This window comes from Pleurodeles waltl, chromosome 4_1 (assembly GCF_031143425.1).
Source record: "Pleurodeles waltl isolate 20211129_DDA chromosome 4_1, aPleWal1.hap1.20221129, whole genome shotgun sequence".
Taxonomy (NCBI): Eukaryota; Metazoa; Chordata; class Amphibia; order Caudata; family Salamandridae; genus Pleurodeles; species Pleurodeles waltl.
The window spans coordinates 273549707-273562230 of record NC_090442.1 but is presented as its reverse complement, the minus strand read 5'-3'; the positions used below and the strand labels follow the sequence as shown (position 1 = coordinate 273562230).

The following is a 12524-nucleotide window of genomic DNA, read 5'->3' as shown; positions in this document are numbered from 1 at the left end:
GTATCATTACAGCATTTTAATATGGCGCCCATACATTAGGACCTTGAAAGATTAGAGTATACCACTAGATTTTTTATAGAGTTTCTTCATCTCTTGGTCTCAGACTGGGATTATTGCTTTCTTCTGGAGCAGTGTGTGCAGCTCCTTGGATAATATTTCTATCTTGAAGTGATAATGTGGCAATGGAGTGATTCTGACCTCCAAGTCAGAGATATTCCACAGAGCTACCCTTCTACATTGGTTGGAAGATTTGCAGGGTTCCAAGAGGTGATCTCCCACTAGTAACTCATGGACATTCCTGGTATTGTCAGGATTGTTGAGGTTTTCCAGGAGATTCTTGCATTTATTTTGGGACAAAGCAATCAACATATAAGTTAGCATGTTTTTGTGAGACTGTATTGACAATTACTGTCTTTTGGTGGGAATATTTTGTTTCAGTTGATAAAGAACATTTTTGTCTGAAAGATGAGGAATGTTTCCTTTCTTTAACCAGTTTATGCATCTTCTCTTCCAACTCACCTCCAAACAAACAACTACTTCTCAATAGTGGTAAAGTGTTGTCCTTTTTTAAGCCAAATCCATATACAAGTCTTTCGTCAGGATGTTCCATCAAGCTGCTATCACAGCTCTGCTGGCAATGGCTGATGAAAGTAACACAAACATTTCAAGAGAGCAGATCATTCTGACTCATTTTGAGCACTCTTAAAGAGTATCTTAAAGTCAGATATCAGAGTTTTAGTAATATAAAAACTCACTAAATCCCTGCTTGTAAAGCTATGTGAGAGCCAACATACATCTTTTTTTCTAGGATGAATCAATTTTCTTGGCAGCAGCATCCTTTAAGATGGTATATTTAGCCACAGACTGGAGTTTCATTAAATTGCCTACATGAACAGAGTCAGGCAGGTTATCTTCCCTATACATCAGAGAATATAGGCAAGAGATTAAAAAAGGCTTTGTAATTTTGTCTGGATCCAGCTCGCATGAAAAACATTAAGCACATGAGAATGCACAGGAAGACAAAATTGGGGAACTTTCTTGAACTACTGTAGTAGAGCATCAGGGGACCTACTAGAAAATCCATACTTACACAAATATGATGGACAGCCAATAGACGATTAGTCCTAATATGGTAATGGTAGCAGTCCATTTTTCTGCTACCATTGAAGGCTCTCCTTCTGTCCGTTCACGTCTACCTACCAGCCCAACATGAATATGTGATCCAACACACAAGTGGCCTTCTGTGTTCTTCCTATTAAAATTCACAAGTGAGAGAGCGGTTTCTACTGAGTGCATTATTCAAGATAAAAAAATCGGATTTGTGGCTTTCTTCTCCCCTTTTACCCACGGAAAACTTGTCAGAAAAATAGAACACATCCTGGACCTCACATCCATACACATCAAAGCAAAGTGATAACTTACCAGCTTCACCATACCAGTAGGTCTACTTGATTTCTTTTTACAAAAATAGGGATTCATTCCAGCACCCTGATAGATTCCTACCACATAGTACTCATTTTTTTCCACAAGCCTGGCAGAGGAAAATCCATGTAGCATAAGCGGACAGCCCAAGCCTGGAAGTTGTCAGCATGTTTGGATTATTTCTGTCCCAAGAGCTCATCTTAGTCCGAGACAGGAAACATTTAAGAGGACCCTGAGAACCTGGGCCCATTTTATAGCTCCTAGATGGGACTGGGCAGGATTTATATTCACATCATTTCTTCCAAAAACTTTTCCTGTCTCAACATGGGATTCACCACATATGTAATGATCAGAATCAGGATGAGTAATGTGGAGATAATAAAGGTTGCTTCCAAACTATGTTATGTGACCCCGAAAGAAAGCAACATCCAAGTCAAAAATTACAAGGCACATAATTCACAAAGAATGCCATTTTCACCAAACATTTTTAACCAATCATAGAAATGATCACAGTTTTTCAGGCATCCATTTTATGTTTGGAAAATCAGGCCCATCATGAGTAGGAGCAAACCAGTGATGAAAATATACAACTGGATGTTACACACAAGATCAATATTCATAAGGGGGTGATACCCAGAAGTATTAAATATTAACAGGAAAGTACAAAAAAACATAACATTTTTCTCACACTGGTCTAACAAAACAGATGTGCAAGATACCACATGAGCAGGGCCCTTAGGATAACATGCCATTCTGTGTAAGAAAAAAGTTACTAACCTGTAACTACAGTTCTCCAGCATTGGTAGACTCACATGCTTGAATCAACCCCCTTGTTATTCTGTTATACAGTAGTATTAGAATAACTGCATAATGTTAAAACTGTTCTGACAAGGCTATATACATTTACCCTCTATTTGCCCATCCCCCCCATAAAAAAAAAAAAACAACAAAAAAACTTTAATCCAACACAATTATGCCCAGGTGTTAGACTAAGTTGGTGATCCTTTAATGGGGAGAGGAGTAGGCAGCGGGTGATTATATGTGAGATACCAATGCTGGAAAATGGTCATCCAAGTAAATAATTTATCTTTCTCCATCATAGGTTATTTTTTAGATTCTCATGCTTGAATCAGAATAACAAACAGGTAAATGTTTTTATATTCACATATGGCGATAAGCAAACAGTGGCTGCTGGGTTAACATAAAGAGACTTGCCTTATGTCAAAAGACGTTAAAGGATAGCCTGGGGGACCTCTGCATTCCTCTGTATTGCCACTTCCAGTTAGTAGTGTTCTTTAAATGTTTGTCTGTTTCCCAGGTTACTGCCCCACATTTGGCCTTTATATGTTATGCTTTGGGTTGCAAATTCCCAATCAGCATCCAGACCGACTTGCCCATATTCCTGGATTTAGCCTGCAATATACTCTCATTTGACCTAAAGGATTCTGACTGTTTTGTCACAATCAATTTTCTTCCACAAGAGCCACCTAATTATTAGGAGGCCTGTTGGAGTGTGACCTTTAAAATTAATATTAACATGAAAAGCTTGCAATATAATGTAATGAAACTGCATAGAAAATGTGTTAACGTAGAAAATAATGCACACGTTTGAAATGTGCCCACGGGGAGTGGCCACTAATGTATACAAAGACTAATGAAACTTATTAGTGATGAAATAATAATGTACTAATGTATGAATTTGTATTAGCATATCATAATTAGAGCTATATATTTGGGTTTTGTTAACTAAATTACTAGGCCTTAGTTAGCGAGGGTATGGGCCTAGCTGCCTGGTCCAAAACTGTGTTTTTCTAACGTGCAATGTGCTGCTTTCCTGAAGGACACGAAGCTGTACTTTTCCAGAAGCTAGATATGTGTGTGTAGCCGTAGTAAATTCTTTCTCAGGGGACCCAACTTGCTCAAGGAGACATTCTTGCCGAATGCAACACTGTAATTCATAACAGGTGCAAGGCTGCCTAGACTAGGAGAAAACAATGGGACTACTGACTGGAGCGTAAAGTGTAACTTTTCTTACCTGACATTCCACCCGATGAAAACGTCAATTACAGGAGCCAATCAACTGCATGAGAACGGTGTTTTGTGGAAAATTCTAGTGAGGTGCGTGGAGAATTATTGGACAGAGATTATGATGCACCAAAATTGATCCAATAGGAAATTAAGGGCTAGTTCGACTGTTTTGATATAACCGCAGGACCCGAGAAGAAATCAGCCATTATTGGGACACTTTTGCCATTATTCTGACATTCTGCCTTAAGCCATACTTTGCCATTGTTCTTTTGAGACTTTGCGGTTATTCTTCTTGATACTTTAACCATCCTCTATCTGAGTCCTTCCTGATACTTATTTCTCCTCTATATGAGGGAAGTGCCTTATTCTTGGCTAGGCCATACTGAGACTTGCCCTGCCCTATCATTGCCGATGGTGAATCGACTGATGTCCTGAGGATGAAGACTGACGCTGATTGCTGATTCGTTGGAGGGGTAACTATCTGATGAAATTGCAAATGTCTGTTTGCCTTTTCTTTCTAGGTACCAACTGCTCTTTTGATAGAGGCCCTAGTTAGATGTTTTCAAATTTGTGTTTGCAAAATTGTTTTGCATGAAGCCCAACATGCTGGTGCTAATTCGAGGTTAGTTAAGGTGTTCACGAAAATCTGACGCAAATAGACAAATGACTGAATTCTTGCTTTGTTGAATCACGTATCATTGCAACTCGCTAAACTGTTTCTTACTAATGACATGTTAATGCTGGTCGTATATGCTCTATACTTTGATTAATTGTGTTTTAATTACAAGTTTGAAGAGTTACTAATGAGATTGATTGCTAATGAGATTAACGGAGATGATATTAGATTGCAACAAATAGGGAAATAAATATTCTAATTCTTAACTAAATTGGTGTGGTTAATCATGACTGAAAGGTCATGGTGTGTTCGCTTTATTGACTTATATTAAATGTTATTGATTATCTAGTTGATTAGTTAATAAGAGATTGATTGGGTTATTAAGATATTGATTGTGATGACAGAAAGATACCTTGTACTGGGAAGTCTCCGAACGTGGTCAAAAGGTTCATCAGCCTAGGTGTGTCTCCTTGTAAGTTTACTTATCAAGGTCCTGATGCGCTATCAGGCCCTCTTTTGGAATCCATCATCCAAGCCTTGAGAATGCCCTTTGCCTGTGTGCCAATTAAGGGGGCGGGGGAACACGTGTGGGCTGAAAAACAATTAGCCCGCCATTATGTGAAAATGGGGGGCTGGATATGTTTAAATTAAGTAAAAAACATTTTAAAAAACTATACTTTTCTTTATGAGTAACTTTGAAATCCACTGTTTTTCCATAAATTATCAATGTGTACAGCCTTACAAATTGTTATTTAGGAAAATTCTTGCTGCATCAAAGCTATTGAAATCTGTGTTTTACATTTCAGAATGCTTAGTGTTGGCACGCCCCACTTAATTTACCACTTAATTTACCTGTTTGTTCTCTGCTATGTGTGTGATTATGCCAAATGAAAGACTACAACAATACACTACCAAATTATTACTTACTCAAGTTAATGCTGATTCAAATTAGCATGTACTGCTACCCTCGGTCTATACAAAAGACGTGCTAAGTAGGTCTGCCCAACATCTGGTATGTGCACTGCCATCTAAGCAACCTGGTCATGAATTGCCCAGTTTCACAGCTCCTGTGCTTCTGCTGAGTCAAGATGTGATCTTGTTCCGTTTTTGTTGTTTATATAAAACATCAGGTTAGTATTGTCCATTTGTATACATTTTAGGAAACGTTTGATTTTGGACAAGACAGGTAGTAAGCCCAGTTTTAATGCCACTGGTCCCAGCATGTATGCATGGAAAACTGCTTCTGACCAGTTGCTACTGAAGGCTAAATTCTGCTGGAGCACACCCCATCTCATATGGAGGCATCCGTTGTCTTACCAAAATGAGCTGTCTCTTGACAATTAGGCTTATTGCTGTATCCAATTTGTCCACCAAGACAAGGCCCCTTTCATTCATGGTGTGACCTTATCTTGGGTGCCAAAGAAGCCGATGCACTGGACCCACTGGAAGTCAACCTTTTCCTTAAACTGTCTCATGTATAGATGACAAAACGAAGCTGAAGTGGTGCAGGAGGATATTATCCCAAAACAGGATTTGAAAAGATGCACTGACTGAGATGTAATATTTTTTCTCCAGTTACCAGGCTGGCTTGTGGACTTTACAGAGTCTTTCTTCTGATGAAAATTCCTTTCCTGTGATGGTATCCAGAATTTTCCCTTGTTGGACCTGACATCCTTAACGTGGCTTCCCCCAAAACGTTGTCTTCCAGCCTCCTGTTTTGCCGATTGTGTTTTGGTTGACTTTAGGATTCTGCGCCCACTGCTAACCAGCACTAAAGTACTTGTGCGCGCTCCCTTAAACATAGTGAAATTGGCGTATACCCAACTGGCACATTTAATTCACTTGTAAGCCCGAGTAAAGTGGTTTTACACTACATGTACCAAGGGCCTGTATACTAAATGCTACTAGTTGCCTGCAGCACTTGTTGTGCCACCCACTAAAGAGGTCTTCAATCATATTTCATGCCTGCCAAATGCAGCCTGTGTGTGCAGTGAAACTACCATTTCGACCTAGCAAAATAAACTTTCACAATAAGTTAGTTCACTTAATGGTGAACTAAAACCAAAATGTACAACAGTCCGCCCGCAGGCTATAATGATAATCAGTCTTTTTTGCTTGTTGCCAATGTGCAAAATGTTCAAGACATGATAGTAATGATTCTCATACTGTTGTCAGCAATTTATCCAAAACACGTTGAATTGAGGCTTCTGATCCAAATGCTAATGTTGCTCCACACTTGTAGATCTATGTTGATTACTGCCTGCAGCCTTCCAGGAACTGCTGCGTCCTCAGCAGACACATTTGCATGACAACCCCCTTGTAGATGGCACCTTAGACAACAATGCAGGATATCCACATAGAAATCCCAGCAGCTTTTTTTGGAACCAGAAAGTCCTCAACGCATCTCGACACAGGCCTTCCCATTCGACGCATCTCGACATAGGCCTCTGCATTGCAAGGCCTTTGTCAATGGCATCCTCAGCGATGACGCAGAACTTCGCATTGCAGATTCACAGCTCCTAGGAATTGCCGCTGTGCAACCCATCTTCAACACAGGAGTCCGCAATGCTCCGCAACCAGTATTTAAGGAACTCATGTTCAGTGGGCCTCACTAAATCCCTCGAGCCGGCCTGCACTCCATCACGGTCAGCTTGAATTTGTGACTTGCCCAGCCCAGTGCTTTTTGGAGCTATTTTCACTTAAATCTTTAAACTTGTATACCCTCCCTTTCTACTAATTGGACTTTCGTTATTTTGGTCTTAAACCTTTTATTAGATTTTTAATTTTCATCTTTGAAATTGATGTTGGTTTCTTGCATTGTTTTCCTTCTCGTTATTACTATTGGAAGTGCTGCATACATGCTTTACACATTGCATCTAAGGTAAATCGGGCTGCTCCTTGCCAAGCTACCAGAGTATTGAGCACAGGCTAATTTAGAGTTTGCTTGTGACTTCACCCTAACAGAGAATTCTGGTAGTCAATTGAGAAGGTCTTCACCCCCTCAGCCAGTAACCCAATTTCCTATACCGCTAAAATGATACTCATTTGCAAAACACAAATTAAGGCTTTTCTTTGTTTATGAAATTATCAAATTTACTGGAGAGTTTAAGACAGGCTTTTGTAGATGCTTTGGTGGTTTGGAAGGAATTTCCCCTTAACAGCCAATAGTCCAAGAAGGGAAACACTTGATGATATTGTTTCCTGGGATAGACTGCAGCCAGGGCCACACATTTCATAAATATCCATTTTAAGCCAATTGGGAGTACCTTGAATTGGTAAAGGCAAACAGCTACCTTGAAGTGCAAATATTTTCAATGGTGTGGATAGATAGGAATTTGAAAAATCGGTGTCCTCTAAATCCAAGGATATTATAAATTTCCCTATTTTTAGGAACGGAACGATCACTTGCAAGGGCACCATGCAAAACGACTGCCTTTGAAGTATTTGTTAAATTGCCAAAGATTTAAAATTGTCCTCCACTCGCCTGATTTATTTTTTCACATTGTATCCTGGACTCAGTCAATGATACTGCCAGTAAAGCCTTGCACTAATCCACTCTTGAGACCAGCAAATAACACTGAGTAAATGGAGCCTCCCAATCAACGTGTTCCACAGATGAATCTGGAAAACTATCCATGCAAGACAATAAAGCCTTTACTCGAAAACACCTCAAAGTAGAAAAAACACATCAGGTACACAAATTATAGGCTCCACAAAGATTCTTATTGCATCAGCCTGAAAAGCCATGAGGGCAAGGAAGAGTCCGTCTGCTGTCTTATAACCCGACCCTGAACCGACTGAGGACTCTGTTCCATGAGTAGCTGCAAGTGGTACTGAGGCTCCTCTATATCTGCATAGCAAGTCTACAGGACAACAGTATGGTACTTGATGTACTGTAATGTTATAACTTGATGGGTGAGTTCTTTTCCTATTAATGATAATGTTATCTACATTTACACTGCCAATGCTAACATCTAACCTTAAAGGCAGGTTTACCATAGATGACCCATTTCAGTAAATAATACCTCTATACTCTTCATCCTTGGTGGTCCACTGATATAATCTACATATAGGTAAGTTACGTACAATATGAGACATTACTGTATGGTCTCCCTCATATGACTCTTCCAATAACCATAGTTCTCGCATTTTTGTAACCTCTCCGCAAGACTACAGATTCAAGAATGTGGCCTCTAACAACCTGAGGTATTTTCCTTTAACCTATCCTAACATTAATCATTTGGCCATTGATACATTCAATAACATGAGTCTTAGATGTCCCAATATCTCCTCTCCTGATGAGACTTCTATATTTCAAATGAGGTTGAAATGTCATCAACAATATATAGCACTCCAACTTATTGACTGGTTGTATTTAAAGGAACCCCTATCATAAATAAATCTCTAAGAAAACAACTGAAGTTGTGGGCTCTGTAGTAAACACATATTAAGACTTCACTACAAATTCACTATTTTCTTCTTAATGCGTTATTACTGGGGACGTAACTTGCATATATTTGCACCTGAAATGTGGACAGTATTATGTGAACAATTCTAATTTCTTCCTCTTTATTACATGTTTTGCTCCTTAGGCTACACAGAATCTTTATTCTGATACAAAACGGGTGCACGGTTATATTACTGCCAACTGTTATTTATTTTTAAATGAGTTCCAGGTGAACCACTGTTTTCATACAGAATTATATCACTATGTACACCCGCGGCGTAAGGGTTGCTCTTATTAATTGCATAACTATCGTTGATGGCATGTTCGCTTTTTCTGCTTAACATTGCCAACAGTATTGCCTTCCCTTTGACTCTCGGAAGGATGTTTTATGCTTAGTTTTTACTGTTATATCGCCCACTGTTCTATCCTGTACTGAGACTACGTATGATTGTGTGTCGCTGCTGACCTTCATGCCCAACACGCCAGGCTGAGATACACCTCTTGCTATTACTGCAACCGTGGATTACTTACACTGCATTATAAAATAAATGTCAATAAATATGGTATACGAAGTCTGACAAATACACAAAGCAAAGTTTGAGTGCAAAATCCTGCTATTTCGACAAAAATGTACTTCACTAATGCAGGATATGAAACACAATGATTTACATTTACCAATTCTGAAGAAGAGACGCTATAATACAGATAACGATTTCATGTAGTATGGTGCGGTGGACAGGGGCTACTATGAGGTGAATGCATGGATGGTGCAACTTCCAGTTGCATCAATCAGAAAGTCACAAGGTAGAAGATCAATAGGAGATGGAAAAATACTCCATTAGCCTCCATTCCCAACGGAAATTGTAGTTTATCTGCTGATGTATGAATTATAAAAAGAACCACTTAATGAGCGTTTACCACACTCAAATGTTTACCAATGAATCTAACCTTGACAGGTAGTAAATTCAGTATTGAAAAACCTGTATAAGCCAAGTACGTGGGATCTGAACTGGCCATCCGAGGGAGTTGCTAAAAGGATGAGCACCATAATGCCTCCCCAAGCACGAAACGTTGGCCCGTTTAAGAGGGGAAGAGGGTAAAAAGAATGTCACTTCACCTTGCATCAGACTGAAATCTAAGGTAGCTCGAATTGTTTTCATCCCGCGATTTCAAAACTGAAAACGGTGAACACTAATTATGTATCTACATGTAATGCAACACTGTTGGAAATGGACCTTTCTGCAAGGTAATCCCCAACCTTTTTGCCTTTTGCCTCCTCTATTTCTGGCCCTCTTTTTGTTCGCTTCAGGACTCTGGGCACTTTACTACTACTAATCAGTGATAAAGTTTATGTGCTCTCGCCCATAAAACTTGGTATAATTGGCTTAAATCTATTTGGCTTATTTAATGTTCCTATAAGACCCCTGTAAAGTGGTAAACTATATACCCAGGGCCTTTAAACTAAAAGCTACTAGTGGGCCTGCAGCTCAGATTGTGCTACCCACAGAAGTAGCCTTTCACACTTGTCTCAGGCCTGCCACTGCCGGGCTGGTGTGCGCAGTTTACTGCCACACTGACTTAGCAAGTCAAACTACTTTGCCAAAGCCTAAACTCCCTTTTTACTACACCTAAATCAGCCCTAAAGTAGTCCCTAGCTAGTCCTATGGCTATAGTTGTACGAATGTAAAAGGTATGTGTTCTATGTCCTAGTAGAGACAAACAGCCCATTTTGTTTTTCACTGCTGTGAGTGCTGCTCCTCTCATAGGGTTGCATTGGGAATTCCCTAATATATGTCCAAGAGGTAATTTATGATCTGTAAGGAGTAGTGTGGGTATGTTTGGAATGGTAGTGAGAAATCCTGGTTACTGGTGTTGGTGGATTTTACATTACAATTTTAGAAATGCCACTTTTAGAAAGTGGGCATTTCTCTGTGCTTACAACTCTGGTGCTTTGCAGCATGACTCCAATCCACGTCTAGGACAGAGTGACAACTTCACTTTGTGCATACTCCCCAGACAGCCATCTATCAGAGAGGGTTAGGTGTGACAGGGTTACATCTGCTAACTGATAGTCTTCCAGGGCTGGGAGAGAGAGAAAGAGGCATGACGTGCTTTACACTTGAATAGTGTGTGTCCTGCACCCACACAAAGGGATTGCTTATCCCCTCATGATTTTGGGAGCCAGAGTAGGGAAAGAGGAGGGAAATTCTTGAAACTGGTCAGTTCTGGCTGGAACCTTCTGCCTCCGTCTAGAAGCTAGACATTTTGAGTATAAATAGAGGGGCTATCGTCCCATGGTTTTTAGAGCACTTTTGGACATGCGACTCGGCCTCTGCCAAAAGGACTGTTGGACTGCACCAGATACTCATCTGGACTTCTCTTCCATTGTTACCCTGTGAACTGCTGCTGGTTGGCATGAAGGAGGCACTGGAGGGTTTTTCTGAATCTTGTCCTGCCGACTGCTGTACCCTGACATTGGACTGCCAAAGCACTGGGGCACTGTAAGGAGAGATCGCCTTTGAGACTGCAGGTCTGGGGGCGCTGGTCTGCCTGCCTATTGCTGCCTGCCTTGTGTCCCACCAAGTTCCCTCCCAGGGACCCAGCATGAGTTGAATGTTGGTAACTGCTCCTGACCCTGTGATTCTAGTGCAGGAGGAGCACTTCATAGTGTAACCATCTTTCTACCCGTAGAGCCGGACGAGCGCTTTATCCCTCACTACGCTGTCTTCTGTTGGTTGTTAGTCTTCTGTCGTTAAATAGCCAATTGACAGCAAGGCAAGATTGACAACACAGCAAGGCAAGACTGACAACACATAACAGTAAAATGTTTTAAAAAAAGAAAACCCTCATTTAAAAGGCTCTTACCTAGACAATTGTGGCCATCATGAGCCAACATAAAGCCATCATAGCAAGTACACCTGTAGTTTCCTGGGATGTTAATACACTCATGAACACAGCCCCCATTGTAGTCATCACACTCCTCGATGTCTGCAACATACAAAGAAGCACTTTTACTAAAACATGTCAACTAGTATTGCATCACTAAACACCTGTTAGCCATAACATCAACCCACTGTGGTGTTATGCAATGCCCCAATTGTGTATCTGTTATCATCATTCTCTAAGTCTTGTTCATTACAATCCTTACACTTTGAGGTGAGTACTCCCCACAGAGGCATACAGCTCACATGCTATCACTGAAGAACAAAATGTTGTTTCAAAATTTGAGGATTCTTTTTAATATACGTTACTCACTAGCAGTTGTGTGTCCAAATATAGAGGTCATTAATAACGCCCTGCGCAAATATTGCCTCTACCATTTTCATTAGCAATACATCCTCAAGATAACCATACAATTTGGAAGTACACATTTAATATTCTTAATTGCACATGTACTTACCTTGACGAGATATTAGCGGTAGTGCTGGAATACTATTCAGAGTAGGAATGCTGGCCATCAACGTGAACTCAAGAACACTACTGAATAATCCTAGTGTTATTGAAAAAGTGAAAATACCAAATAAGCCAAAACCTAGCCACTAGAAAGTCTATAAGAATGGCAGTGCCCTGTAGTCCATTTTGGACTGCATTTTTGCAATGTATTGCTAAGAAATAGTGTGGCATGGTACTGTGATTTATGGAGAAAATTCTTCAAAGTTACCTCTCTGTGCCCCTACATGGTTGATTATCGAGTTTAGCTCCTCAAAGGTGATCTGTGGATGCTGCAGCACCTCCAGCAACCATTGTTCGATGCCTCTATAGGTTGACTGTCAATTCTATAGAGCCAATATAAATATAGTTGGGAATTATAAAGTCAATATTTTGGCAAAACACCTTCCTAAGCATAAAATCCATCCTGTATTGAAAGGTATGCTTTCTGCTATAAAAGCACACATACGTTTGGGAAGAAGGGAATCTAAGGACTGTGTAAAAAAATCTTAGATGTGGATTAAGTATAGACCTTACATGAGGGATGTACAAAACCAGTGAAGTGATCCCAATCACACCTGA

General features: G+C 40.1%; 1 protein-coding gene across 2 annotated transcripts in view; it reads right to left on the bottom strand.

Annotated features, from left to right (window-relative positions):
- SCUBE1 (signal peptide, CUB domain and EGF like domain containing 1) overlaps positions 1-12524 on the bottom strand; it is a 2009692-nt gene that overhangs the window by 1828506 nt on the left and 168662 nt on the right. For both annotated transcript variants that reach the window (XM_069228295.1, XM_069228296.1), the window contains exon 3: positions 11379-11501. In XM_069228295.1, coding sequence (XP_069084396.1) covers positions 11379-11501 — 123 coding nt within the window. The remainder of the gene's footprint in view (positions 1-11378; positions 11502-12524) is intronic.